The 27,388-nt window shown below is 43.2% G+C and overlaps 1 protein-coding gene across 2 annotated transcripts in view; it reads left to right on the forward strand.

Annotated features, from left to right (window-relative positions):
- Positions 1 to 1,244: 1,244 nt before the first annotated feature.
- Positions 1,245 to 27,388, forward strand: part of LOC129819495 (sorting nexin-27-like) — a 35,625-nt gene continuing 9,481 nt past the window's right edge. The window contains exons 1-11 of one of the 2 annotated variants that reach the window (XM_055875798.1): positions 1,245 to 1,830; positions 9,560 to 9,791; positions 13,271 to 13,463; positions 18,512 to 18,576; positions 18,661 to 18,765; positions 21,927 to 22,005; positions 22,327 to 22,493; positions 25,961 to 26,050; positions 26,380 to 26,529; positions 26,677 to 26,805; positions 27,054 to 27,113. In XM_055875798.1, coding sequence (XP_055731773.1) covers positions 1,520 to 1,830; positions 9,560 to 9,791; positions 13,271 to 13,463; positions 18,512 to 18,576; positions 18,661 to 18,765; positions 21,927 to 22,005; positions 22,327 to 22,493; positions 25,961 to 26,050; positions 26,380 to 26,529; positions 26,677 to 26,805; positions 27,054 to 27,113 — 1,581 coding nt within the window. In that variant the 5' untranslated portion in view covers positions 1,245 to 1,519. The remainder of the gene's footprint in view (positions 1,831 to 9,559; positions 9,792 to 13,270; positions 13,464 to 18,511; positions 18,577 to 18,660; positions 18,766 to 21,926; positions 22,006 to 22,326; positions 22,494 to 25,960; positions 26,051 to 26,379; positions 26,530 to 26,676; positions 26,806 to 27,053; positions 27,114 to 27,388) is intronic. The other variant, XM_055875797.1, reaches the window with a different exon arrangement.

Genomic DNA, 27,388 nt, shown 5'->3' on the forward strand with positions numbered 1-27,388 from the left:
GTAATAGTTTGCAAGCCCTGCCACATCCGACGAGCATCGGAGCCGTTGTAGTACGATTCAATCTTAGTCCTCTATTGACGCTTTGCCTGTTTGATGGTTTGTCGGAGGGCATAGCGGGATTTCTTATAAGCTTCCGGGTTAGAGTCCCGCTCCTTGAAAGCGGCAGCTCTACCCTTTAGCTCAGTGTGGATGTTGCATGTAATCCATGGCTTCTGGTTGCGGTATGTACGTGTAGTTGTTTTTTTTCTCTCCAGAGTGTAATGAATTCCTACTAAAGAATAGTAGGCTGATACACATTCAATACATTAGGTGGCACATGCACCTGTAACAATTTGTTTGCGTACCGCCATAATAATGAAGAAGAGCACTAGTTCATCCTTGGTGACCTCACGGGCGGCCCTTTTCCTTCCTCTCTTTTTGTGTGGTGTGAGAAAGTGCCCATTTATTATGTTGGAGATAAGTAAATAGTATATGCATATTCTGCATGTATTTCACTACTCCCCAACACCGCAAGCTAAATGTAGTTTATAGTAGGTGCTATGGCCCTGTTCTCTAAGGGGTAACAGTAGAGTAACCATTGTCTTGTGTTTCTCTTTTCCAGCCATGCCTCAGTACTACTCCTACTCCCCAGGTGTGGGATCGGGCAGTAGCAGTCTACACTCAGACTGGGGAGGGGAGGGTCACTGTTGTGCTCAGATGGGAGCATGTCAGAGGGTAAATACCATCTAATCTTCTAATTTAGAAGAGGATGCTGCACTATAGCTGGGTTTAGACAGGCAGCCCAATTCAGATATTTTTTTATACTAATTGGTCTTTTGACCAATCACATCGTCTTTTCACATCAGATCTTTTTCAGAGCTGAGCTGATTGGTCAAAATGCCAATTTAGTGAACATTTTTCATCAGAATTGGTCTCCCGGTCTAGACTATGACCATCAAAAATAAAGCACATCTAGAGGATGTTCACTAACTGGCTTGAAATTGAATTTAGTAGTAATGTGAGAGCATTTACTCACACCTTTATCCATATTTACAAATAATTTTGCATTTATAAAAAAAAAAAAAAATGCAATTCAAGAGGTTGTGTGTGGATAGTAAATTATACTTGTACATTGTTTTGTTTTGTTTTGAGTTGTACTCACAAATGTATCTCCCCATATCTCCGTATGGTGTCTCGTGATGCGATCGAGGGGCGGATTAATAACAAGGAGCTTGTCTGAGTGTATTTCTGAGGGAGTTATTTTACGCTGGCCGGGTTGAATTGTAATCACGTTTGCATAGGAAAACCATAGGCATTAAAACCAGGGGAAAACATAATGCTTCTACGTCGCTTTGGCTCTGAGCCGACTTCGCCATATAACAGTGGGGGGCACTTGGTTCACGCCCGGGAGGTGGCCCGTCCCCGATTCCAAATCTTTCAGCCGGTGCAAAACACGCGTACACGGGCGAGATTAATCGAACTCTCTGTTGTTTTGAATCTGCTAGACACAGACTGGAGGGGGTACGGCTTTGAGTAGAAGATGGCGGATGTTGAAGGCGATGAAATTCGGTCGGCTCTCCTTTCGGCTTCCAGTAATGGACCCGCTGCAGGTTCGGTAGTCGGTACCGGAGGCCAAAATGCTACCCAGGTGACGTCAGGTCCACGGATGGTTAGAATTGTAAAGTCGGAATCAGGATATGGATTCAACGTTCGTGGACAAGTTAGCGAAGGAGGACAACTGCGAAGCATTAATGGGGAATTGTACGCCCCTCTTCAGCATGTCAGTGCTGTTTTGCCTGGAGGGGCGGCGGACCGAGCTGGCATATCAAAGGGTGATAGGATTCTTGAGGTGTAAGTCGTCTTTCTTTACCCATAATAGCGGTAGTTAGCTTCCTAGCTGGCATATCCACCAAGACTGGCTAGTTAACGTTAGCAAGCTAGCTATCTAGCTACGTCTAACCTAGCTAGCTAGGTTAATTGTCAACTCTACCTCAGATTTTTTAAACTAGCTAGCTAAGTTAGCTGTCCAGAGTCAATATATACTATATATAGGCAAGTATGTGGACACCCCTTTCAAATGAGTGGTTTCGGCTATTTCAGCCACACCAGTTGCTGACAGGTGTATAAAATCGAGCATATCGAGCGCACAGCCATGCAATCTCCATACACATACATTGGCAGTAGCTAGTGGCACCGTCATAGGATGCCACCTTTCCAACAAGTCAGTTCCTCAAATTTCTGACCTTCTAAAACTTCCCTGGTCAGCTGTTATTGTGAAGTGGCAATGTCTAGCAACAACGTGGTAGGCCACACAAGCTTGCAGAACGGGACCACCAATCCAAACTGCCTCTGGAAGCAACTTCAGCACAAGAACCGTTCCTCGGTAGCTTCATAAAATGGGCTTCCATGGCCGAGCAGCCACACAAGCCTAAGATCACCATGTATAATGCCAAATGTCGGCTGGAGTGGCGTAAAGGTCACCGCCACTGGACTCTGGAGCAGTGGAAATTGGTTCTCTGGAGTGATGAATCACGCTTCACCATGTCAGTCCGACGGACGAATCTGGGTTTGTCGGATGCAAGTAGAACGCTACCTGCCCCATTGCATAGTGCCAACTGTAAAGTTTGGTGTAGGAGGAATAATAGTCTGGGGCTGTTTTTTATGGTTCGGGCCCCTCAGATCCAGTGAAGGGAAATCTTAACGCTACAACATACAATAACATTATAGAACAGGGGTAGGCATCCCTGGTCCTGCAGTGCTGCAGCATGTTCATGGTTTTTGATTTAACCAATCTGGACCAGGTGTGTGGAATTTAGTCAGTCACTGAACTGATCAATTAGCTCAGTTGGTCAGGTGTGGTGCCTAGTTGGAACAGTCCTGAGGCACTCGAGGAACGGGGTTACTTACCCCTATTGTAGATGATTCTGTACTTCCAACTTTGTGGCAACAGTTTGGGGAAGGTCCTTTCTCCCAACATCAGTGCCCGACCTCACTAATGCTCTTGTGGCTGAATGGAAGCAAGTCTCCCCAGCAATGGTCCAACAACTAGTGGAAGTCTTCCCAGAAGAGTGGAGGCTGTTATAGCAGCTCCATAGTAATGCCCATGATTTTGGAATGAGATGTTCGACGAGCATGTGTCCGCATACTTTTAGCCATGTAGTGTATGTATCTGGGGAGGACATTTCTCAATGGACAATTATCATTGTTACTTGCTGTAAATATGTACAGTACCAGTCAAAAGTTTGGACACACCTACTCATTCAAGGTTTTATTTTTTTAACTATTTTCTACATTGTAGAATAATAGGGATGACAAACTATGAAATAACACACATGGAATCATGTAGTAACAAAGTTCTAAACAAATCCAAATATATTTTATATTTGAGATTCTTCAAAGTAGCCACCCTTTGCCTTGATGACAGCTTGGCATTTTCTCAACCAGCTTCATGAGGAGTGCTTTTCCAACAGTCTTGAAGGAGTTCCCACATATGCTGAGCACTTGTTGGCTACTTTTCCTTCACTCTGCGGTCCAGTAAGGCACCATCACACCATACATGCGTCTCTGCATCTCACAAAGACACAGCGGTTGTAACCAAAAATCTCAAATTTGGATTCTTCAGACCAAAGGACAGATTTCCACTGGTCCAATGTCCATTGCTCATGTTTCTTGGCACAAGCAAGTCTCTTCTTATTATTGGTATCCTTTAGTAGTGGTTTCTTTGCAGCAATTCAACCATGAAGGCCTGATTCACAGTCTCCTCTGAACAGTTGATGTTGAGATGTCTGTTACTTGAACTCTGTGAAGCATTTATTTTGGTTGCAATCTGAGGTGCATTTAACTCTAATGAACTTATCCTCTGCAGCAGAGGTAATTCTGGGTCTTCCTTTCCTGTAGCGGTCCTCATGAGAGCCAGTTTCATCATAGCGCTTGATGGTTTTTGCAACTGCACTTGAAGAAACTTTAAGAATAAAGTTCTTAATTTTTCCTGATTGACTGACCTTCATGTCTTAGTAATGATGGACTGTCATTTCTCTTTGCTTATTTGAGCTGTTCTTGCCATAATATGGACTTGGTCTTTTACCAAATAGGGCTATCTTCTGTTTACCACCTCTACCTTGTCACAACACCAACTGATTGGCTCAAATGCATTAAGAAGGAAATTACACAAATTCACTTAACAGGCACACCTGTATATCAAAATGCATTCCAGGCGACTACCACATGAAGCTGGTTGAGAGAATGCCAAGAATGTGCAAAGCTGTCATCAAGGCAAAGGGTGGCTACTTTGAAGAATGTCAAATATAAAATATATTTGGATTTGTTTAACACTTTGGTAACTACATGATCCCATATGTGTTATTTCATAGTTTTGATGTCTTCGGTATTATTCTACAATGTAGAACATAGTAAAAAATAAAGAGAAATCTGTGTGTGTAATATATATCTAAACTTTTTGTGCATTTACGAGCCATTACAATACATTGTGAGATACACGTTGCCGACTTCAGATGAGTCCCGTGGAGCTTGGACTCTAGACATTTTTGTGAGAAGACCGATATCTGGTATGTCTCATGGTCTGTCAAACATAGTTGTAGCTCAGCCATCTTCCACTGCAGATGCAGAAGGCCCACATAGCCAGATGCGGATTGAGATGCAGCCCGAGATGCAGCCCATGCCAAAATAACTCTAGCTTAAACGGACAGATTTTGATGGTTATTTCAAACTATATATATATATTCTACCGTTCAAAATTTTGGGGTCACGCAGAAGTTTCCTTATTTTTCAAAGAAAGCACATTTTGTGTCCATTTTAAAATGACATCAAATTGATCAGAAATACAGTGTAGACATTGTTAATGTTGTAAATGACTATTGTAGTTGGAAACGGCTGATTTTTAATGGAATATCTACATAGGCGTACAGAGGCCAATTTATCAGCAACCATCACTCCTGTGTTCCAATGGCACGTGGTGTTAGCTAATCCAAGTTTTATCATTTTAAAATGCTAATTGATCATTAGAAAACCCTTTTTCAATTATGTTCGCACAGCTGAAAACTGTTGTGCTGATTTAAAGAAGCAATAAAAATGGCCTTTAGACTTGTTGAGTATCTGGAGCATCAGCATTTGTGGGTTCGATTTATAGGCTCAAAATGGCCAGAAACAAAACTTTCTTCGGAAACTCATCAGTCTATTCTTGTTCTGAGAAATGGAGGCTATTCCATGCGAGAAATTGCCAAGAAACTGAAGATCTTGTACAACGCTATGTACTACTCCTATCACAGAACAGAGCAAACTGGCTCTAACCAGAATAGAAAGAGGTGTGGGAGGACCCGGTGCACAACTGAGCAAGAGGACAAGTACATTAGAGTGTCTAGTTTGAGAAACAGACGCCTCAAGTCCTCAACTGGCAGCTTCATTAAATAGTACCCGCAAAACACCAGTCTCAACGTCAACAGTGAAGAGGCGACTCCGGGATGCTGGCCTTCTAGGCAGAGTTGCAAATAAAAAGCCATATCTCAGACTGGCTAATAAAAATAAAAGATTAAGATGGGCAAAAGAACACACACTGAACAGAGGAAGATAGGAAAAAAGTGTTATGGACACACAAATCTAAGTTTGAGGTGTTCGTGTCACAAAGAACATTTGTGAGACGCAGAAAAAATGAAAAGATGCTGGAGGAGTGCTTGATGCCATATGTCAAGCATGGTGGAGGCAGTGTGATGGTCTGGGGTTGCTTTGGTGGTGGTAAAGTGGGAGATTTGAACAGGGTAAAATACATTTTGAAGAAGAAGACTATCTCTCCGTTTTGCAACGCCATACATACCCTGTGGACGGCGCTTAATTGGAGCCAATTTCCTTTTACAACAGGACAATGACCCAAAGCACAGCTCCAAACTATGCAATAACTATTTAGGGAAGAAGCAGTCAGCTGGTATTCTGTCTATAATGGAGTGGCCAGCACATTCACCGGATCTCAACCCTATTGAGTTGTTGTGTGAGCAGCTTGACCGTATGGTATGTAAGAAGTGCCCATCAAGCCAATACTACTTGTGGGAGGTGCTTCAGAAAGCATGGGGTGAAATCTCTAGAGATTACCTCAACAAATTGACAACTAGAATGCCAAAGGTCTGTAAGGCTGTAATTGCTGCAAATGGAGGATTCTTTGACAAAAACAAAGTTTGAAGGACACAATTATTATTTCAATTAAAAATCGTTATTTATAACCTTGTCAATGTCTTGACTATATTTCCTATTCATTTTGCAACTCATTTCATGTATATTTTCATGGAAAACAAGGACCTTTCTAAGTGACCCAAACTTTTGAACAGTAGTGTATATTTTACTTAGATTGATACACGGGTGTGTCAATACCCTTCAGCATTAAAATCAAATCTAGTTAGGTAACGTTAGCTCGTGGTGCACAACAGGATTTTTGGAGTCAACTCTGACACGGAGAAATGAATGAGCACACACACATTACCAAATTATTGCGGAATCCTACTAGGAAGACTACATTTGCATTCTAGAGGACTGACATGAGCATAATGCTGCTCATTTGCTCATCAATTTAGCATATAAAAGGCCTATTTTGTTTGATTATAGCTGATCTGTAGGAACTAGAATACTTTGGTGATATGTCTGCTCTGCGCAGCCTAACGAATCCCATGGGAGGATGTGGCGCACTCTACTCTAAGTCTATTCTTTGCCACTATAGCCCTATTCGGACCGGTGTTACTGGAGACATTGGTTATGTAATTATTATCCAAGCATGCACATTATTTAAGAGGACAATACACACTTCATTTTTTTCAAACTGCCCCCCCTGTAATTCTTAATTCTTTCAAATTGAATTGATGGAATCATGGAGGTTTTTCTTCTAGACGGGAAAATGTTTCAGTCATTCTAGAAGTTAATAGGCTACACTAACTCATGCTTGGCTGCCAAATGTGTAGGTGTCCCCATCCATAATATTTCAATTGAAGTGTGATCATAATCATTATTTTAGCGATCCATGGTAGACATCCTTCCATATAACCCCCTTCTGAACTGTATTTTCACTTGAGATGCGTTTATGGATGAGAAAGTGAATTTGCCATTTCCAAAAAGTTTAGCGCAGATGTCCAGCTTTGCAATCTATTGCATAGGACGGTGCTCACCAACCCTGTTCGTGGAGAGCTACCATCCTGTAGGTTTTCACTCCAACCCTAATCTAGCTCATCTAATTCAATAATTAGTCGGTAGGTGATCTTAATCCTATGATCATGAGCTGAGTGTCAGTTGTCATTGGTTTCTTGCTAACATCAGTATAATAAAAGGATGGTGTTAGATTATAAAGTCAGGGCGCTCTCTCACTCCAGTGTCCTCAGTATAATGACAGTGAGGTCAGTTATTCAACGTGTTACTCAACCAGCTGTACACAGTTCAACTCAATAGTTTTTTTTGAACTGTCTGACGGTCTACCATAACCATGCTAATTACCCCAGTCTATTTATGTAGCCAGTAAATCATGCTTTGAAGTGTGTGTGTGTGTCCGGCCTATGGGTTGTTTGTAGTGTAAGTCCGAGTGTCTGGGTGGAGTTGAAACAGGCATGGCTGGACCCTTGAGACACTGTACTACAGCAATGTTTTTTTGGCAAGGCCAACACCTCAAGTCATAAATAGCCTATTTTAATCAACCTCAGAGGAGAGAATTAACTTTTCATACCATCCTTTAAAAAAGTAAAGGCTGCAAAGGATATGGTCTTTCTGTACCACGTTACTCGATTTATGTCATTGCAGAAGCGGTGCAGTCTCTGCTTTTATATGAAATGTTAGTTTCCCTTACTCTTGAAGAACATGAGTGGAAAATGGAATTGATACCAAACTTTTCTCTCTCAACGAAAAAGCGAGAAAGAATGAGGAACATGGTAGACCCAACTTGAGCCATCAGCATTTTTCTGCGTCCCAAATGGCACCCTATTCCCTATGTAGTGCACTACGGGCCCTGGTCAATATATAGAACATGAGGTGCCGTTGGGATTGCCTTCCTAACGCTAGGCTATATTTTTTTATCAACAACTACTGCAACTTGCCACTCTGCCTGTGTCATATGATCGGTAGTGTTCATGTGACACATTAACCAGCTACTACTGCTTTCCCCACGATTGGAAATAAACTTTGTAGTCATCAAGTTATTCCCCCGGTGCTGACACCACCTCTAGCTCACATGTCAGTGGATCAGGTTGTTTTATTTCCGCATGCACATTCTCTGTTTTACCAGATGGCTTTAGGCTGATGTCAATCGCCACTATTGATTGTGCAAAACATAAAATGTAGGCAATATTTTAATTCGCGATTTCAATGTATTTAGATCCACCCTTGTCAATGAGTGAAAAATGTCTTATGAAGTAGCCTAGTATCAAGAAGTTGGGCAACTCAACTTCATCACTATTCAGTTCCCTACCTTCTCGTTTCTATTTAGGGTATTCGTGAGATGAATTTGGTGCTTCACTGAATTGTATTTCTGATTTGATAGAAGGATCAAGGCTACATCGAAGCTGTGTTGCGGAGAGGGGTTATCCTACACCAGGAATGGGCAACTGGTGGCCCTCAGATCAATTCAAAATGTGTTTGACATGGGCAACCCCCATCAGTTGCCCATCCCTGGCCTACACCCACTAGCCCTTTTTGCCTCCCATTCTTTTGAGTACCCCTGAATAAGCTTGAGGAAAGATCCAATTTCCCCTCAAGTCTTGTTGCTTTTTGCTTTCTCTTTCATATTAAACTCCGTTCTCTTCCATCTCCCCCCCACCTCTCAGCCTCTGTCTCTCTCACTCTTTTTTTTTGGTATTACTGAAATGAATAAGTAATGATGGAAACAGTGTGTATGGCAAGCAGGTGCTCCCCTGCCCTCCCACCCTCCACCCCTTTGTTTTGATAAGCAGATTAGCCAATACACCTGATGCTGCTGCCATCTGGCCTCAGTACTGTTAGTTAGGCTTGGGCGGTATACGGTAGGGATGTGACAAATTGACAATTTTGCTTTTTAAATCGGGGTTCCATTCAAACAAAACAAATCATACAATTGCACGTCAATTCACAATGTACACTGAACCAAAATATAAATGCAACATGTAAAGTGTTGGTCCCATGTTTCATGAGATGAAATTAAAGAACCCAGAATTTCCATTTACACATAAAGCTTATTTCTCTAAAATGTTGTGCACATGTTTGTTTACATCCCTGTTAGTGAGCATTTCTCATTTGCCAAGATAATCCATCCACCTGACAGGTGTGGCATATCAAGAAGCTGATTTAACAGCATGATCATTACACAGGTGCACCTTGTGCTGGGTACAATAAAAGGCTACTCTAAAATATGCAGTTTTGTCACAACACAATGCCACAGATGTCTCAAGGTTTGAGGGAGCACACAATTGGCATGCTGAATGCAGGAATGTCCACCAGAGATGTTGCCAGATAATTTAATGTTAATTTCTCTACCATAAGCCGCCTCAAACGTCACCAAAAACTACCACCATGAATGGGCATAACATGAGCACAACTGATTCCATTCTGCCATCTATGTGTCCCACAGTAATGGAGTGAGCGTGGAAGGGGCCACCCACAAGCAGGTGGTGGATCTGATCCGGGCCGGAGAGAGGGAGCTGGTGCTGTCCGTGCTGTCTGTGCCTCTCCAGGAGGCAGACTGCCTGGAGGCTGGGGACGAGAGCGCTGCCCAGCTCAGCTACGACTACAGCGACAAGCAGGCCGTACCCATCTCTATCCCCACCTTCAAGCACGTGGAGCAGCACGCCGAGAGGTTTGTGGTGAGTAAAAAATTGATTACAGTGAGGTTTCTGGACGGCCTTGTTTAATTCAGATGTGGGCTTTAAGAAAAGTTTAGTCAGTGTCTTTTCCTGTGCAGATTTCGGCCAAGCCAAAATGTGTAGGCCACTGTCAGTTAACACATGTACAATGCAACCTATATGTATCCCTTCCCAGTTAAAGAATGTGTACGTGCACGGCTCTAAATTAAATACATTAATTGGTGGCACTGCTGCTCCTAACTTAAAAATGTAGGAGCACAGTATAATATATAGGAGTACCAGAAAATAGGCTTCTGCCTACTTCTGAAACACATGTTGTGCCCTACAAATAAATATATAACCCTATAAATACATGTTTTGTTTTAAAATGTTAATACAAATACCTAATCATTGAAATAAGTCATTTGTGGAATATAAGGTTTCAACATTATGTAAAAGCAATATTTTCACACTGCGATGCATTACATAAATTGTACACTTGCTTTTTTCACAAACCTTTTTCTCATGGTATGTTCATAATGAAACTGTAAACACATTGGCTAGTTAACACACTAGACAACTAAATCAAAACTTGAGTTGCGTGACGATTTGCTAAATGAAGGACTTCAAGAGCAACTTTCTCAATGTTCACTATTTACTCACGTTTTAAGAGGATGTTATTCCCTTAATACTGGGAGTTGAGACATACAGTTCACAGCATTACAAAGCTAAAATGGGGAACTATAAAATCTGTGTTTCGGAGAACGCGGTATAATCACAGACTCCAGACATTAAAACTGAATGTATTAAATTTAGTGTGGAGTCAACTAAAATGTATTGAACCAAGTTAATGTTAAGACATGAATAAAATCCATCAGTGAATTGTATTTTTGTGCAAATTTCTGAAACTGCAGAGGCATGCCCCTGTTTGTGTATGCAGGGCGTGTAGATCTACACTTTGTGTAGCAGTTAGCGATTATGCTAATGATATCCTTCTGGTAGAGATCAAACCTTATTTGTCACATGCGCCGAATACAAGTGTAGACCTTACCGGGAAATGCTTGCTTACCCTTAACCAACAGCTCAGTTCAAGAAGATTTAATAAAATATTTACCAAATGGACTACAGTAAAAACTAATAATAAAAAGTAACACAATAAGAATAACAATAACGAGGCTATATACAGGGGGTACCGGTACCGAGTCAGTGTGCAGGGTACAGGTTAGTTGAGGTAATTTGTACATGTAGGTAGGGGTGAAGTGAATGCATAGATAATAAACAGCAAGTAGCAGCAGTGTACAAAAGGGAGAGGGGGGGTCAATGTAACTATTTGTCGATTTTATTAATTGTTCAGCAGTCTTATGGCTTGGGAGTAGAAGCTGTTGAGGAGCCTTTTGGTCGTAGACTTGGCGCTCCGGTACTGCTTGCCGTGCGGTAGCAGAGAAAACAGTCTATAATTGCTGTAATCTCTGGCAATTTTATGGGCTTTCCTCTGATACCGGCTATTTTATATAGGTCTTGGATGGCAGGAAGCTTGGCCCCAGTGATGTACGGGGCCGTATGCACTTCCCTCTGTAGCGCCAAGATGCTGAGCAGTTGCTATACCAGGCGGTGATGCAACCAGTCAGGATGCTCTCGATGGTGCAGCTGTAGAACCTTTTGAGGATCTGCGGTTTTGTCATGCCCTCTTCACGACTGTCTTGGTATATTTGGACCATGATAGTTCGTTGGTGATGTGGACACCAAGGAACTTGAAACTCGACCCGCTCCACTACAGCCCCGTCGATGTTAATGGGGGCCTGTTCGGCCTGCCTTTTCCTGTAGTCCACAGTCGGCTCCTTTGTCTTGCTCACATTGAGGGAGAGGTTGTTATCCTGGCACCACACTGCCAGTTCTCTGACCTACTCCCTATAGGCCGTCTCATCATTGTCGGTGATCAAGCCTACCACCGTTGTGTCGTCAGCAAACTTAATGATGGTGTTGGAGTCATGTTTCGCCACGCAGTTGGGGGGGAACGGAGTACAGGAGGGGACTAAGTACACACCCCTGAGTGGCCCTGGTGTTATGGATCAGCTTGACAGACGTGTTATTTTCTACTCTTACCACCTGGGGGCGGTCTGTCAGGAAGTCCAGGATCCAGTTGCAGAGGGAGGTGTTTAGCCCCAGAGTCCTTAGCTTAGTGATGAGCTTCGTGGGCACTATGGTGTTGAACGCTGAGCTGTAGTCAATGAACATCATTCTCACATAGGTGTTCCTTTTGTCCAGGTGGGAAGGGCAGTGCTGAGTGCAATGGAGATTGCATCATCTGTGGATCTGTTGGGACGGTATGCGAATTGGACTGGGTCTAGGGAGTCTGGGAGGATGCTGTTGATGTGAGCTATGACCAGCCTTTCAAAGCACTCCATGGCTACTGACGTGAGTGCCACGGGAAGGTAATCATTTAGGCAGGTTACCTTCGCTTCCTTGGGCACAGGGACTATGGTGATCTGCTTGAAACATGTAGGTATTACAGACTCGGTCAGGGAGAGGTTGAAAATGTCAGTGAAGACATGACAGTTGGTCCGTGCATGCTTTAATTACACGTCCTGGTAATCCGTCTGGCCCAGCAGCTTTGTTAATGTTGACCTGTTTAAAGGTTTTGTTCACATCGGCTACCGAGAGCGTTATCACAGTGCTCCAGAACATTTGGTGCTCACGTGCATGCTTCAGTGTTGCTTGCCTCGATGCAAGCATAAAAGGCATTTAGCTCATCTGGTAGGCTCGCGTCACTGGGAAGCTCGTGTCTATACAGCTAAGCTAAGAATGACGGGAATAATCAAGTCAATAAACGTTGGGCAGTTAGATAGCATATAGTTAATATACTGGCAAGTTCAATGTATTAGTAGGCAACTAACGTTAGGTAGCTAGCTTACAAACCGGTACATACTGCTGTAATGATATGCTATGTGGTTTGTAAGGATAGCGTAGCTAACAAATTGTCAGCCAACATAACGTGTAAGGTAACTTATTTGAAAAGTAATTACTTTATTACATTGCTCAACATTTTCTTAACATTGTCATAATTAGTTAAAGCATTGCATTTGTATCCGCTCTCGTGGGATTTTATTAAAATCTGAAAACGATGTGAAGCCACGCCCACTTTTTGAAGAATTGCATTGTTGGCCCTAAAAGCATGGAAATAATGATTGTATACTTCGTATTTTGACGAATGTAGTACGACATCAGGGAACTTTTGGCATACTAACTATATCCATACTGTGACAAATAAGCATAATATATACTCAATTTACGACACAAATAGTGTGATTCGTGCGGTTAGTATGAGTATTCGAACACAGCTCATGTCGCACGGCAAAAACTGTAAGAGCATATGTAACCAAAATGGTCGCACTTAAGAGTCCCGTGTACATGTCCAATCTTCACAAGTGAATACGGTGCATCATTTCCCCAGTGCTCTGTCATATGATGCCTTCCAGCTCACCTCGGCCTGTTCCCTACAGGTGTACAACGTGTACATGTCGGGCAGGCAGCTGTGCGCCAAGCGTTACCGAGAGTTTGCTATCCTGAACCAGAACCTAAAGAGGGAGTTTGCCAGCTACACCTTCCCCAAGATCCCCGGGAAGTGGCCCTTCTCCCTGTCTGAGCAGCAGCTGGACGCACGCCGCAGGGGCCTGGAGGAGTATCTGGAGAGAGGTGAGGTGTTCGAGGAGAATAAGGGAGCCAAGGTAGTGAAGGAGGTATTGAGGAGAGGTAAATAAGGAAAATACTCAAGGTTCAGGATGGCAACTTAATTCCATTCAATAATGTTGTAACGCTGACATGCGGATAGTGCCTATAGATCCGGCACCACAGGCATCATATTACGCAGACGTATATTTCACATATATACTGAGTATACCAAACATTAAGAACACCTTCCTAATATTGACTTGCACCCCCCCAATTTTGCCCTCAGAACAGAAGGCCAGCATCCCGGAGTCTCCTCTTCACTGTTGACGTTGAGACTGGTGTTTTGCGGGTACTATTTATTACAGCTGCCAGTTGAGGACTTGTGAGGCGTCTGTTTCTCAATCTAGACACTCTAATGTACTTGTTCTCTTGCTCAGTTGTGCATCGGGGCCCCCCACACCTCTTTCTATTCTGATTAGAGCCAGTTTGCACTGTTCTGTGAAGGGAGTAGTAGTACACAGCGTTGTACGAGATCTTCAGTTTCTTGTCAATTTCTCGCATGGAATAGCCTTAAATTCTCAGAACTAGAATAGACTGACGAGTTTCAGAAGAAAGTTCTTTGTTTCTGGCCATTTTGAGCCTGTAATTAAACTCACAAATGCTGATGCCCCAGGTACTCAACAAGTCTAAAGAAGGCCAGTTTTATTGCTTCTTTAATCAGTACAACAGTTTTCAGCTGTGCTAACATAATTGCAAAAGGGTTTTCTAATAATCAATTAGCCTTTTAAAATTATAAACTTGGATTAGCTAACACAACGTGCCATTGGAACACAGGAGCTGATTGTTGCCTCTGTACGGCTATGTAGATATTCCATTAAACATCAGCCGTTTCCAGCTACAATAGTCATTTATAACGTTAACAATGTCTACACTGTATTTCTGATTAATTTGATATTTTAATGGACAAAAAATGTGCTTTTCTTTCAAACACCAAGGACATTTCTAAGTGACCCCAAACTTTTGAACAGTGGTGTACATGTAGAAAAGGGTAAAGTGACAATGCATGAATAATAAACAGAGTAGCAGCAACATGACAATCTGTGGTGGGGACAATGCAAGTAGTCTGGGTAGCAATTTGATTAACTTTTCAAGAGTTATTGCTTGGGGGTAGAAGCTGTTAAGAAGCCTTTTTGACCGAGACTTGGTGCTCCGGTACCGCTTGCCGTGCGGTAGCAGAGAAGAACGTCTATGAATAGGGTGGCTGGAGTCCTTGGCAATTTTTTGGGCCTTCCTCTGATACCGCCTGGCATAGAGGTCCTGGGTGGCAGGAAGCTTGGCCCCAGTGATGTACTGGGCCGTACACACTACCCTCTGTAGTGCCTTGCGGTCGGAGGCCGTGCAGTTGCCGTACCAGGCGGTGATGCAACCAGTCAGGATGCTCTCGATGGTGCAGTTGTAGAACCTTTTGAGGATCTGAGGACCCATGCCAAATCTTTTCAGTCTCCTGAGGGGGAATAGGTGTTGTCGTGGCCTCTTCATGACTGTCTTGGTGTGTTTGGATCATGATAGTTTGTTGGCTATGTGGACACCAAGGAACTTGAAGTTCTCAACCTGCTCCACTACAGCCCTGTCGATGAGAATGGGGGCGTGCTCGGTCCTTCTTTTTCTGTAGTCCACAATCATCTCCTTTGTCTTGATCACGTTCAGGGAGAGGTTGTTATCCTGGCACCACACTGTCTCTGACCTCCCTATAGACTGTCTCATCGTCAGTGATCAGGCCTACCACTGTTGTGTCATCGGCAAACTTAATGATGGTGTTGGAGTCGTGCTTGGCCGTGCAGTCATGGGTGAACAGGGAGTACAGGAGGGGACTGAGCACGCACCCTGACGGGCCCCTGGGTTGAGGACCAGCGTGTCAGATGTTGTTACCTACCCTTCCCAGCTGGGGGTGGCCCGTCAGGAAGTCCAGGATCCAGTTGCAGAGGGAGGTGTTTAGTCTCAGGGTCATTAGCTTAGTGATGAGCTGCGAGGGCACTATGGTGTTGAACGCTGAGCTGTAGTCAATGAATAGCATTCTCACGTAAGTGTTCCTTTTGTCCAGGTGGGAATGGGCAGTGTGGAGTGCAGTAGAGATTGCATCATCTGTGGGTCTGTTGGGGCGGTATGCAAATTGGAGTGGGTCTAGGGTTTCTGGGAAAATGGTGTTGATGTGAGCCTTGACCAGCCTTTCAAAGCACTTCATGGCTACAGACGTGAGTGCTACGGGTCAGCAGTCATATAGTCAGGTTACCTTGGTGTTCTTGGACACAGGGAATATGGTGGTCTGCTTGAAACATGTTGGTATTACGGACTCGGTCAGGGGCAGGGACAGGTTGACAATGTCAGTCAAGACACTCCGAGAGCGTGTACTCCGAGCACACGTCCTGGTAATCCGTCTGGCCCTGCGGCCTTGTGAATGTTGACCTGTTTAAAGGTCTTACTCACATCGGCTACGGAGAGCGTGATCACACAGTCGTCCAGAACAGCTGGTGTTCTCATGCATGCATCAGTGTTGCTTGCCTCGAAGTGAGCATAGAAGTTATTTAGCTCGTCTGGGAGGCTCATGTCACTGGGCAGCTCGCGGCTGTGCTTCCCTTTGTAGTCCATAATAGTTTGCAAGCCCTGTCACATCTGACGAGCTTCGTAGCTGGTGTAGTACAATTCAATCTTAGTTCTGTTACTGTCGCTTTGCCTGTTTGATGGTTTGTCGGACGGCATAGTGGGATTTCTTATAAGCTTCCGGGTTAGAGTCCCGCTCCTTGAAAGCGGCAGCTCTACCCTTTAGCTTAGTGTGGATGTTGCCTGTAATCATGGCTTTTGGTTGAGGTATGTACGTATGGTCTCTGTGGGGACGATGTCATCGATGCATTTATTGATGAAACCAGTGACTGATGTGGTGTACTCCTCAATGCCATCGGAAGAATCCCGGAACATATTCCAGTCTGCTAGCAAAACAGTCCTGTAGCTTAGCATCTGCGTCCTCTGACCACCTCCTTATTGAGCGAGTCACTGCTACTTCCTGCTTTAGTTTTTGCTTGTAAGCAGGAATCAGGAGGATAGATTTATGGTCAGAAACCAGTGTGCCTGGCACCTACTACCAGAGACAATTACATTTACACTTTGAATGGTACACATACACAATCCCTGTCTCAAGGCCTATTAATCCTTCTTTAACCTGTATCCTCCCCTTCATCTGCACTGATTTGAAATGGATTTAACAAGTGACATCAATAAGGGATCATAGCTTTCACCTGGTCAGTCTTTGTCATGGAAAGAGCAGGTGTTCTTAATGTTCTGTAAATCCGGTGGCTATTATTATTATTGTCTATTTAATTATGTGTTATTACACCCCTTCCATCTGTCAGTGCTGGAGATGAGAAGTCAGTTGAGGAGAGATTAGAAAACATTTAGCACATGTTTTATTTTTGGAATGACTGTGTGAGTTCAAGTAGGGATACCTAGTCTGTTGTACGACTGAAAGCATTCAACAGAAATGTGTCTTCTGAATCAGAGCGGTGCGGGGGGCTGCCATAATCGACATCCATGTCTTCGGCGCCCGGGAAACAGTAGGTTAACTGCCTTGCTCAGGGGCAGAACGACAGATTTTTACCTCGTCAGCTCGGGGATTCGATCTAGCAATTTTTCGGTTACTGGCCCAACGCTCTAACCACTAGGCTACCTGCCGAGTGTTTCGAGAAGTGAGAAACCAAGTATGCTGTAATGCAGTGTGTTGAACTTCGACATAGCTCTTTATCTCCTGCTGACGTATCGCTAATCATTGCAATACTTGTTGAATGCCCTTGAATGTGTATGTACGTGGACAGTTGAAGTCGGGAGTTTACACACTTAGGTTGGAATAATTAACTTGTTTTTCAACCACTCCACAAATTTCTTTAACTAACTATAGTTTTGGCAAGTCGGTTAGGACATCTACTAAGTCATTTTTCCAACAATTGTTTACAGACAGATTATTTAACTTATAATTCACTGTATCACAATTCCAGTGGGTCAGAAGTTTACATACACTAAGTTGACTGTGCCTTTGAAAAGCTTAGAAAATTATGTCATGGCTTTAGAAGCTTCTGATAGGCTAATTTACATCATTTAAGTCAATTGGAGGTGTACCTGTGGATGTATTTCAAGGCCTACCTTCAAACTCAGTGCCTCTTTGCTTGGCATCATGGGAAAATCAAAAGAAATCAGCCAAGACCTCAGAAGAAAAATTGTAGACCTCCACAAGTCTGGTTCATCCTTGGGAGCAATTTCCAAACGTTCATCTGTACAAACAATAGTACGCAAGTATAAACACCATGGGACCACGCAGCCGTCATACCGCTCAGGAAGGAGACGCATTCTGTCTCCTAGAGATGAACGTACTTTGGTGCGAAAAGTGCGAATCAATCTCAGAACAACAGCAAAGGACCTTGTCAAGATGCTGGAGGAAACGGGTACAAAAGTATGTATATCCACAGTAAAACGAGTCCTATATCGACATAACCTGAAAGGCCGCATGAAGAAGCCACTGCTCCAAAACCGCCATAAAAAAGCCAGACTACGGTTTGCAACTGCACATGGGGACAAAGATCCCCCTACAGAAAATTTGTGGGCAGAACTGAACCAGCTCGGTCAGGAGGAATGGGCCAAAATTCACCCAACTTATTGTGGGAAGGCTACCCAAAACGTTTGACTCAAGTTAAACAATTTAAAGGCAATGCTACAAAATACTAATTGAGTGTATGTAAACTGCTGACCCACTGGGAATATGATGAAAGAAATAAAAGCTGAAATAAATAATTCTCTCTACTATTATTCTGACATTTCACATTCTTAAAATACAGTGGTGATCCTAACTGACCTAAGACCGGGTATTTTTACTTGGATTAAATGTCAGGAATTGTGAAAAACTGAGTTTAAATGTATTTGGCTAAGGTGTATGTAAACTTCCGACTTCAACTGTATGAATGTGTATGTTCAAAGTGTGCATGTGAATGCAATATGTTAAGATGACCTTTTGCTCTCTTCTCCTTCTGCAGTTTGTTCTGTGCGGGTGATTGGGGAGAGTGACATCATGCAGGAATTCCTGTCTGAATCAGATGAGGTATGTTTGTGCAGGCAGTTTCCATAGCTGTGTGTGACACACACACACACACTGATGCTCACCCTTTCTTTCTCTGTTTGTCAGAATGACAATGGTGTGTCAGACGTGGAGCTGCGGATATCTCTGCCAGACAAGACAACCATCTCGGTCAGGGTGCGCAAGAACAGCACGACTGACCAAGTCTACCAGGTATAGAGCAGTGCTGTGTTCCTCACTTCTAGTCCTAGAGGCAGGGCTCTAAAGTGTGACAGCACAAAGCACGAATAAGGCAGAGAGGGAGAGGATTTGGCAGCCCCAGATGGCTATGGTGTGTGCATTTTCCACCTCTCAAAACATGGTGCTAATAAAGTTAACAAAGCCCTTGCTAGCTAGCTACAGTGCCTTCAGAAAGTGTTCATACCCCTTGACTTATTTTGACACACTTTGTTACAGCTTGAATTCAAAATTGATTAAATTGATTTCTCACCCATCTACACACAATACCCCTTAATGACAAGGTGAAAACATTCGATTTTTGGGGGCCAAATGAAATACAGCAATATCTCATTTACATAATTCACACCCGTGTCAATACTTTGTAGATGCATCGTTGGTGGCGATTCCAGCTTTGAGTCGTCTTGGGTTTGTCTATCAGCTTTGTACAGATTTTCTCCGATTTTCTGTTACGTTAGATGGGGAGCAGCGGTGAACAGCAGTCTTCCACAGATTTTCAATGGGATTCAAGTCTGGAGTGCACTCTGAAGCAGGTTCTCAACCAGGATTTCCCAGTATTTGGCTCCATTCGTCGTTCCTCTATCCTTACCAGTCTCCCAGTCCCTGCTGCTGAATAGCATTCCCATAGCATGATGCTGCCACCACCATTCTTCACAGTAGGGATGGTGTTAGACAGGTGATGAGCCTGGCCTGGTTTTCTCCAGACATAGCGCTTTGCATTCAGGCCGAAGAGTTAAGTTTTTCTCATCAGACCACATAATCTTTTGCCTTATGTTCTGAGTTTTTCACGTCACTTTTTGCAAACTACAGGCGTGCTGTTATTTGCCTTTTTCTCAGGATGGCTTCTGTCTGGCCACTCCCATAAAGCCCAGATTGGCGAAGTGCTGTAGAGACTGTTGTCCTTCTGGCATATTCTCCCATCTCAGCCAATGAACTATGTTGTTCTGTCAGTGGTCATTGGGTTCTTGGTCACCTCTCTGACCAAGGTCCTTCTTGCCTGGTTGCTCAGTTTGGTTGGACTGGCAGTCTGGGTAGTTCCATATTTATTTTCAATTTCACAATGATGGAGACCACTGTGCTTCTGGAAACTTTCAAGACTTTTTAGAAATAGTTGTATACAGTTCTTTGGACTTCATGGTCTAGTTTCTGCTCTGACATGCACTGTCAACTGTGGGACCTTATATAGACAGCTGTTTCTTTCTAAATCATGTCTAAACAATTGAATTGGCCACAGGTGGACTCCAATCAAGTTGTAGTGACATGTCAAAAATGATCAAATGAAATTGGATGCACCTGAGCAATATGTGTCATGTCAAAACAAAGAGGTGTGATGCTTATTTAGATTTCTTTCTGAAAATGTGTCATACATTTCAAAATGTTTCACTTTGTCATTATGGGGTCTTTTGTGTAGATGGGTGAGGGGGAAAATATATATTTAATCCAATTGAATTCAGGCTAATGTGGAATAAGTTGAGGGGTATGAATACTTTCTGAAGGCACTGTAGATGCAATGATGACGATTACAGAAACTGCAATGCTGGTAAACATGTTATACGCCATTCTCTTGATTGATGGGCTGGTGCTGCTTGTAATAGACTTGCGAGCCCTCATCTCCGCCTTTTCAGTGCCACAGCCAAACTTCAGCTACTGGGCTAGACTATTGTGGTCGGCAGTGTTGACAACAGAAATGCTACAGTCATTTAAATGAATCAATAACCAGCAATAAGTAGTTTAAAATGAAGTAGCCTACCTTTGACTGGCTGTCATGTTTCATTAAATTGGATTATGATTGCTTTTTTCAACTGGGATTATTATCCAACAAAGTAGGTAAGGTTCTAGCCACCAATTTAGCCCCCATTGTGCATGGAAATGTGAAGCACAAGCCATTGATCATACAGGCCTATCACATGTGGATGCTCAAAAAATATATATATATTTTTGAAGCAGATACCTATATTAATGAATAAGCAGGTCCATCTTAAATCTGGTATTATGCAATGGGCTATCGGTTTCATACAAAATATTTCTCCTTTTCTTGGCTATTTCTATGGCCTCTGCTACAGTAATATGCTGCAGTACTTTACAAACCGTTTATGTATACACCCTTTTAAAGAGTGTATCATTTTCAATGTGATGCAACTCGATAGTTAAATAGTGCTTTTACACAATGTAGAAACTAGTATTCCACCAAGGACTTTGTAATTTCAATGACAGGTTTTTGTATCAACATTTTAGCTTTTTATAATAATCAAATGTCTTTATAGGTTACGTATTAGTTTCTAGTGTACAACGTGGTCCAGAAGTATTTAGAATTCATATAGGCTATGATGTCAATTAAAAATATATATTTTCTGGTGCTTGTACATTTTATGTTGTGCTCCTAGCTTATTATTTTTTCTAAGTCGGGAGCACCAGTGCTACCAATGACATTGGGGGGGGGGGGGGGGGGGCCTGCCTAGAGGGCAACACTGTGTACTGGCTTTCTTTACAGCCCAGCACTGCAATACCTGGGGCCTGCGTGGCCTGTATTCACAAAGCATCTCAAAGTAGGTGTGCTGATCTAGGATCACGTCCTTACCTCCTGTCTTATTATGATATGAAAGTCATAACTGATCCGTGATCAGCGCTCCTACGCTGACCGTAACATTACAGAACTTTCAGATAGAAATGTTGATATGATTGCTGTGTCAGATATGATGGGGACTCGTCAGCTCTTCATTCTATTTCTAATTTTAAACGTCAGTACACCACTGAATACACCCCTGATTCAACCAATCAACTTCTATGTTAATAATGCATTTTATTTCAAGTGCTTTTCAAGACACCCAAAGTCACTTTATATGCACAAGGAAATCTGCAGGATAAAAATAATTAAATCTCACATTAAAATAAGTGTACATAGAAGTACACTAAACATAAGGACAGACGAACAATGGAGAGATTAATGAAATCATCAAGACCCTGGCTAGTTGAATCATCTGGTGGGTTAATGCTGGGACAAAGTTTGCACTCATAGGACCAGAGTGTATAACACTAGATCAATATCAATGCATGCATAGCTCTTATGTGACTGAATGGTGCTTGACTATCAATAACTGATGGGCCGCCACTGTACTTTCCCTCTCTCCATCCCCCAGGCTTTAGTGATGAAGGTTGGTATGGACAGCATCATGGCCAGCTACTTTGCCCTCTTTGAAGTCATCAACCACTCCTTTGGTAAGACCATTCATCTGTTTATTCATTCATTCCTCTGGAGTCCACAGCTAGTCCATGTACCGACCCCATTCACCTTTACTCTTCTGATCAGTACAGTTGCGTCTCAAGTAGTCTAAAGTGGCTTCCTCTCCATGTCTCCTTCCCTTCAACTGCATTGATCTTCAAACGCAGAGAAATTGAAATGAACGTAGCCACCGAAACATGTTTCTGCCATGCCGTCTCCTCACAGCCTGTGTTTCTCCAGATCTGTGCTGATGACAGGAAGGTGAAACCTCTAGTCTATTGAGACGCGCCCTTAACCTCCTCTCCCCCTTTCCCTAGTGAGAAAACTGGCCCCCAACGAGTTCCCCCACAAGTTGTATGTGCAGAACTACACATCGGCCGTGCCGGGTACCTGTCTGGCCCTCCGCAAGTGGCTCTTCACCTCTCATCAGGAGGAGGAGCTGCTCAGGGACAAACCTCTGGCCGTTCACTACTGCTTCCACCAGGTAAGAGCTCTCTCTTGACTGTCGTTCCAACTATCTGTTGGAGGCTTAAAATACTTTAAACTTTCAAATCTGGCTGGCAATTGTTGTAGTCCAGACCAATGTTCCCTCTAAGCTGCGCGCTTTCGCGCAGCTCCCCTTCAGACTGCCGTGCAGAAGAAATATGAGCCCGTTCAGAGAAGCATGAGATTGAACTTCACTCAACTTTCTAGAGTTTTCGCCTTTAGTTAACACTATCAACATGTTGCTTTACTGTGGGAATTGTGCTCGAATCAATGCAATATTAGCCACTCTCAATGTAACATACCGAAACAAAACGAAGTATGCAAGCCTTAGTATGCAAGACTAACTGCAAGAGATTTTCTTGTCAGCAGAGCGCATTGGAGTAAAATTCTATTGCATTGACAGGCACGACTCAGGCCCGTACTCTACACAGACTGGTGCGCCATAACCAATCAGAGTTGCAGTAGGCCTGTTTGAGTGGTGCAGCGGTCTAAGTCGCTGCATCTCAGTGCAAGAAGCATCACTACAGTCCCTGGTTGGAATCCAGGCTGCATCACATCTGGCCGTGATTGGGAGTCCCATTGGGTGGCGCAAAATTGGCCCAGCGTTGTCCGGGATTGGCTGGGGAAGGCCGTCATTGTACAGTTGAAGTTGGAAATTTACATACACAAAAACACGTTTTTCAACCACTCCACAAATTTCTTGTTAACAAACTATAGTTTTTGCATGTCGGTTAAGACATCTACTTCGTGCATGACACAAGTAATTTTTCCAACAATTGTTTACAGACAGATTATTTCACTTATAATTCACTGTACCACAATTCCAGTGGGTCAGAAGTTTACATACACACATTCCAGAAAACAATGACATAGCTTTAGAAGCTTCTGATAGGCTAATTGGCATCATCTGAGTCAATTGGAGGTGTACCTGTGGATGTATTTCAAGGCCTACCTTCAAACTTAGTGCATCTTTGCTTGACATCATGGGAAAATCAAAAGAAATCAGCCAAGACCTCAGGAAAAAAAATTGTAGACCTCCACAAGTCTGGTTCATCCTTGGGAGCAATTTCCAAACGCCTGAAGGTACCATGTTCATCTGTACAAACAATAGTACTCAATTATAAACACCATGGGACCAAGCAGCCGTCATACCGCTCAGGAAGGAGACGCATATATATATATATATATGCAACTCAGCAAAAAAAGAAACGTCCATTTTTTAGGACCCTGTCTTTCAAAGATAATTTGTAAAAATCCAAATAACTTCACAGATTTTCATTGTAAAGGGTTTAAACACTACTTGTTCAATGAACCATAAACAATTAATGAACATGCACCTGTGGAACGGTCGTTAAGACATTAACAGTTTACAGATGGTAGGCAATTTAAGGTCACAGTTATGAAAACGTAGGACACTAAAGAGGCCTTTCTACTGACTCTGAAAAACACCAAAAGAAAGATGCCCAGTGTCCCTGCTCATCTGCGTGAACGTGCCTTAGGCATGCTGCAAGGAGGCATGAGGACTGCAGATGTGGCCAGGGCAATAAATTGCAATGTCCGTACTGTGAGACGCCTAAGACAGCGCTGCAGGGAGACAGGACGGACAGCTGATCGTCCTCGCAGTGGCAGACCATGTGTAACAACACCTGCACAGGATCGGTACATCCGAACATCACACCTGCGGGACAGGTACAGGATGGCAACAACAACTGCCCGAGTTACACCAGGAACGCACAATCCCTTTATCAGTACTCAGACTGTCCGCAATGGGCTGAGAGAGGCTGGACTGAGGGCTTGTAGGCCCGTTGTAATGCAGGTCCTATCCAGACATCACCGGCTACAACGTCGCCTATGGGCACAAACCCACTGTCGCTGGACCAGATAGGACTGGCAAAAAGTGCTCTACGCTGACGAGTCGCGGTTTTGTCTCAGCAGGGGTGATGGTCGGATTCGCGTTTATCGTCGAAGGAATGAGCGTTACACCGAGGCCTGTACTCTGGAGCGTGATTTATTTGGAGGTGAAGGGTCCGTCATGGTCTGGGGCGGTGTGTCACAGCATCATCGGACTGAGCTTGTTGTTATTGCAAGCAATCTCAACACTGCGTTACAGGGAATATATCCTCCTCCCTCATGTGGATCTCTTCCTGCAGGCTCATCCTGACATCCTGACATCCTGACATCCCTCCAACATGACAATGCCACCAGCCATACTGCTCATTCTGTGCGTGATTTCCTGCAAGACAGGAATTTCAGTGTTCTGCCATGGCCAGCGAAGAGCCCGGATCTCAATCCCACATTGAAAACGTCTGGACCTTGTTGGATCGGAGGGTGAGGCCTAGGGCCATTCCCCCCTGAAATGTCCGGGAACTTGCAGGTGCCTTGATAGAAGAGTGGGGTAACATCTCACAGCAAGAACTGCCAAATCAGGTGCAGTCCATGAGGAGGAGATGCACTGCAGTACTTAATGCAGCTGGTGGCCACACAAGATACTGACTGTTACTTTTGATTTTGATCCCCCCTTTGTTCAGGGACACATTATTCCAATTCTGTTAGTCACATGTCTGTGGAACTTGTTCAGTTTATGTCTCAGTTGTTGAATCTTGTCATGTTCATACAAATATTTACACATGTTAAGTTTGCTGAAAATAAACGCAGTTGACAGTGTGAGGACGTTTCTTTTTTTGATGAGTTTATATGTATTAGTTCTATTTCTTGTGTTTTTGTTCTACTTGACATTTGTATTCCTTTTTTTATAGTACTACTGATATTCATTACTGCATTGTTGGGATAGGGCAAGCAAAGGCATTTCACTGTAGGTCACATGACAATTAAAAACTTGATACATAGGCCTAATTCAATGTAAAGGCTCAGCTGTTAAATTTGAATTTATACCGGTATTATAAACCACACTGTCTATGATATTAAAACTAAAAATATATATATATATATATATATATACACTAGGTCCAATTAATTGATATGTGCATGGTCATTTTTTTCAAAAGTTGCATGGAATATAGGCCTACATTGAACACCACGCATTTGGTGCTACTGTAGGCTGAATGATAGAACAGCTATTTCCATGTTATAATGTTATGGGATGCATTTTTCTCCATTGTTTTTGATGGTAGGCCACTGGTAGATCTACATTGATTAAATATCCACCGTAGCCAACTTAACTATAACTTAAAGCGGGTACAGCCTCTGGTGTTCACAGTAAATGCATGCCAGAAGTTGCACAGAATTTTCACATAGTTCAGGTTTGCACTCAGTAGCTTTAAGATTCTTCTGTCTGTAGCTGAAACATTTCTGGGTGACTCTTACTGGTCCTGAGTCAGTGGTAGCCTACTGTGTCAATACTGATCTGTGGTCAGTTTGAATGAGATTACATCTGCGTGCCCCTGCTCTTTGCTAGTTTAGATGAAACGTGGTCTCTAACAAAAGCCCCTTTCTCTGTCTGCTAAGGCATTGGATGACGTGAAGAAGGGATTCATCAAAACTGAAGACAAGTCGTACCAGCTGACGAAACTGGCAGAGCAGCGCAAGATGGCCATGGTTAGTCCCTTTTTCTAATCTCTTGTTCCTCTTCTCTTCCCATTGCAAGTGGTCCTCTGTAGCTTAGTTGGTAGAGCATGGCGCTCGCAACACAGGATAGTGGGTTCGATTCCTGGGACCACCTGTACGTAAAATGTATGCACAGATGACTAAGTCGCTTTCGATAAAAGCATCTCATAACGTACAGTGTGAGTGTGCCTTCCTTTTCGCTGTTCCTTTTCGCTGTATTGCTGACATAATGTGTAGGTGTATTAATGTGTATATTGTACGTGTACGTTCCTGTTTGGTGCCTACCTGTGTGGTTGATGGCGGTCTATCTTGTCTGTCAGTATCTGAGTCTGCTGCGCTCCTGTGAGGGATACAATGAGGTTATGTTCCCCCACTGCTCCTGTGACTCCCGGAGGAAGGGCCACGTCATCACGGCCATCAGCATGCACCACTTCAAACTGCACGCCTGCACAGAGGACGGCACGCTTGAGGTGAGTGAGATTGGAGTATGAGTACACTGACTTAGAAGCCCCGCCCACACACTATATCACACACAGAACAAAAGCAAAAACATTTGAGTGTGTACACGCTGGCTCATACTGTGTGTGTACTTACCATTCTCTCTTCTGTCTTATCAGAACCAGGTGATATCGTTTGAGTGGGCAGAGATGCAGCGCTGGGACACCGACGAGGAGGGCATGGCGTTCTGCTTTGAGTACGCCAGGGGGGAGAAGAAACCTCGCTGGGTCAAGATCTTCACACCATACGTGAGTCTACAAAACGCAACAGACAAACACACTCGGACAGCTCACATATAACGCTGGGTTAAGATAGCCCGCTATTAATGGAATACAACAGGATATAGAAATTGAGAGTGTTGTCTGTCCCAAATGGCATACTACTTTTGACAAGGGCTCTGGGAATAGGGTGCAATTTTTGGGACGTAGACATTGTTGATAAAAAATATATATTTGGATCAGTTTCTTCTAACAAAGTGAGTGTCGTCTCTCCCCAGTTCAACTACATGCACGAGTGCTTCGAGAGGGTCTTCTGTGAGCTCAAGTGGAGGAAACAGGTACGAGTCACACCCTTCTCCTCCAATACACAACTAATTGTATGTATCCTGTCGTGTCTTTGCTATCATTAAATTGAAGACTTATAGTTTTATCAAAGATTCCTGTAATTAGGGATTACGCGATCACTTGAGAAATAACGTAACTAATTAACTATGAATTCGAGGGCACCAGGGAAAGTTATTAGATTACAAAGTTATAATTTCCCAATATAACCTTTCAGATATTTTCATATCTGATCAATAGTCTTCTGATTAATGATTTATTTACTTTTACC

The sequence above is a fragment of the Salvelinus fontinalis genome, chromosome 22, assembly GCF_029448725.1.
Source record: "Salvelinus fontinalis isolate EN_2023a chromosome 22, ASM2944872v1, whole genome shotgun sequence".
Taxonomy (NCBI): Eukaryota; Metazoa; Chordata; class Actinopteri; order Salmoniformes; family Salmonidae; genus Salvelinus; species Salvelinus fontinalis.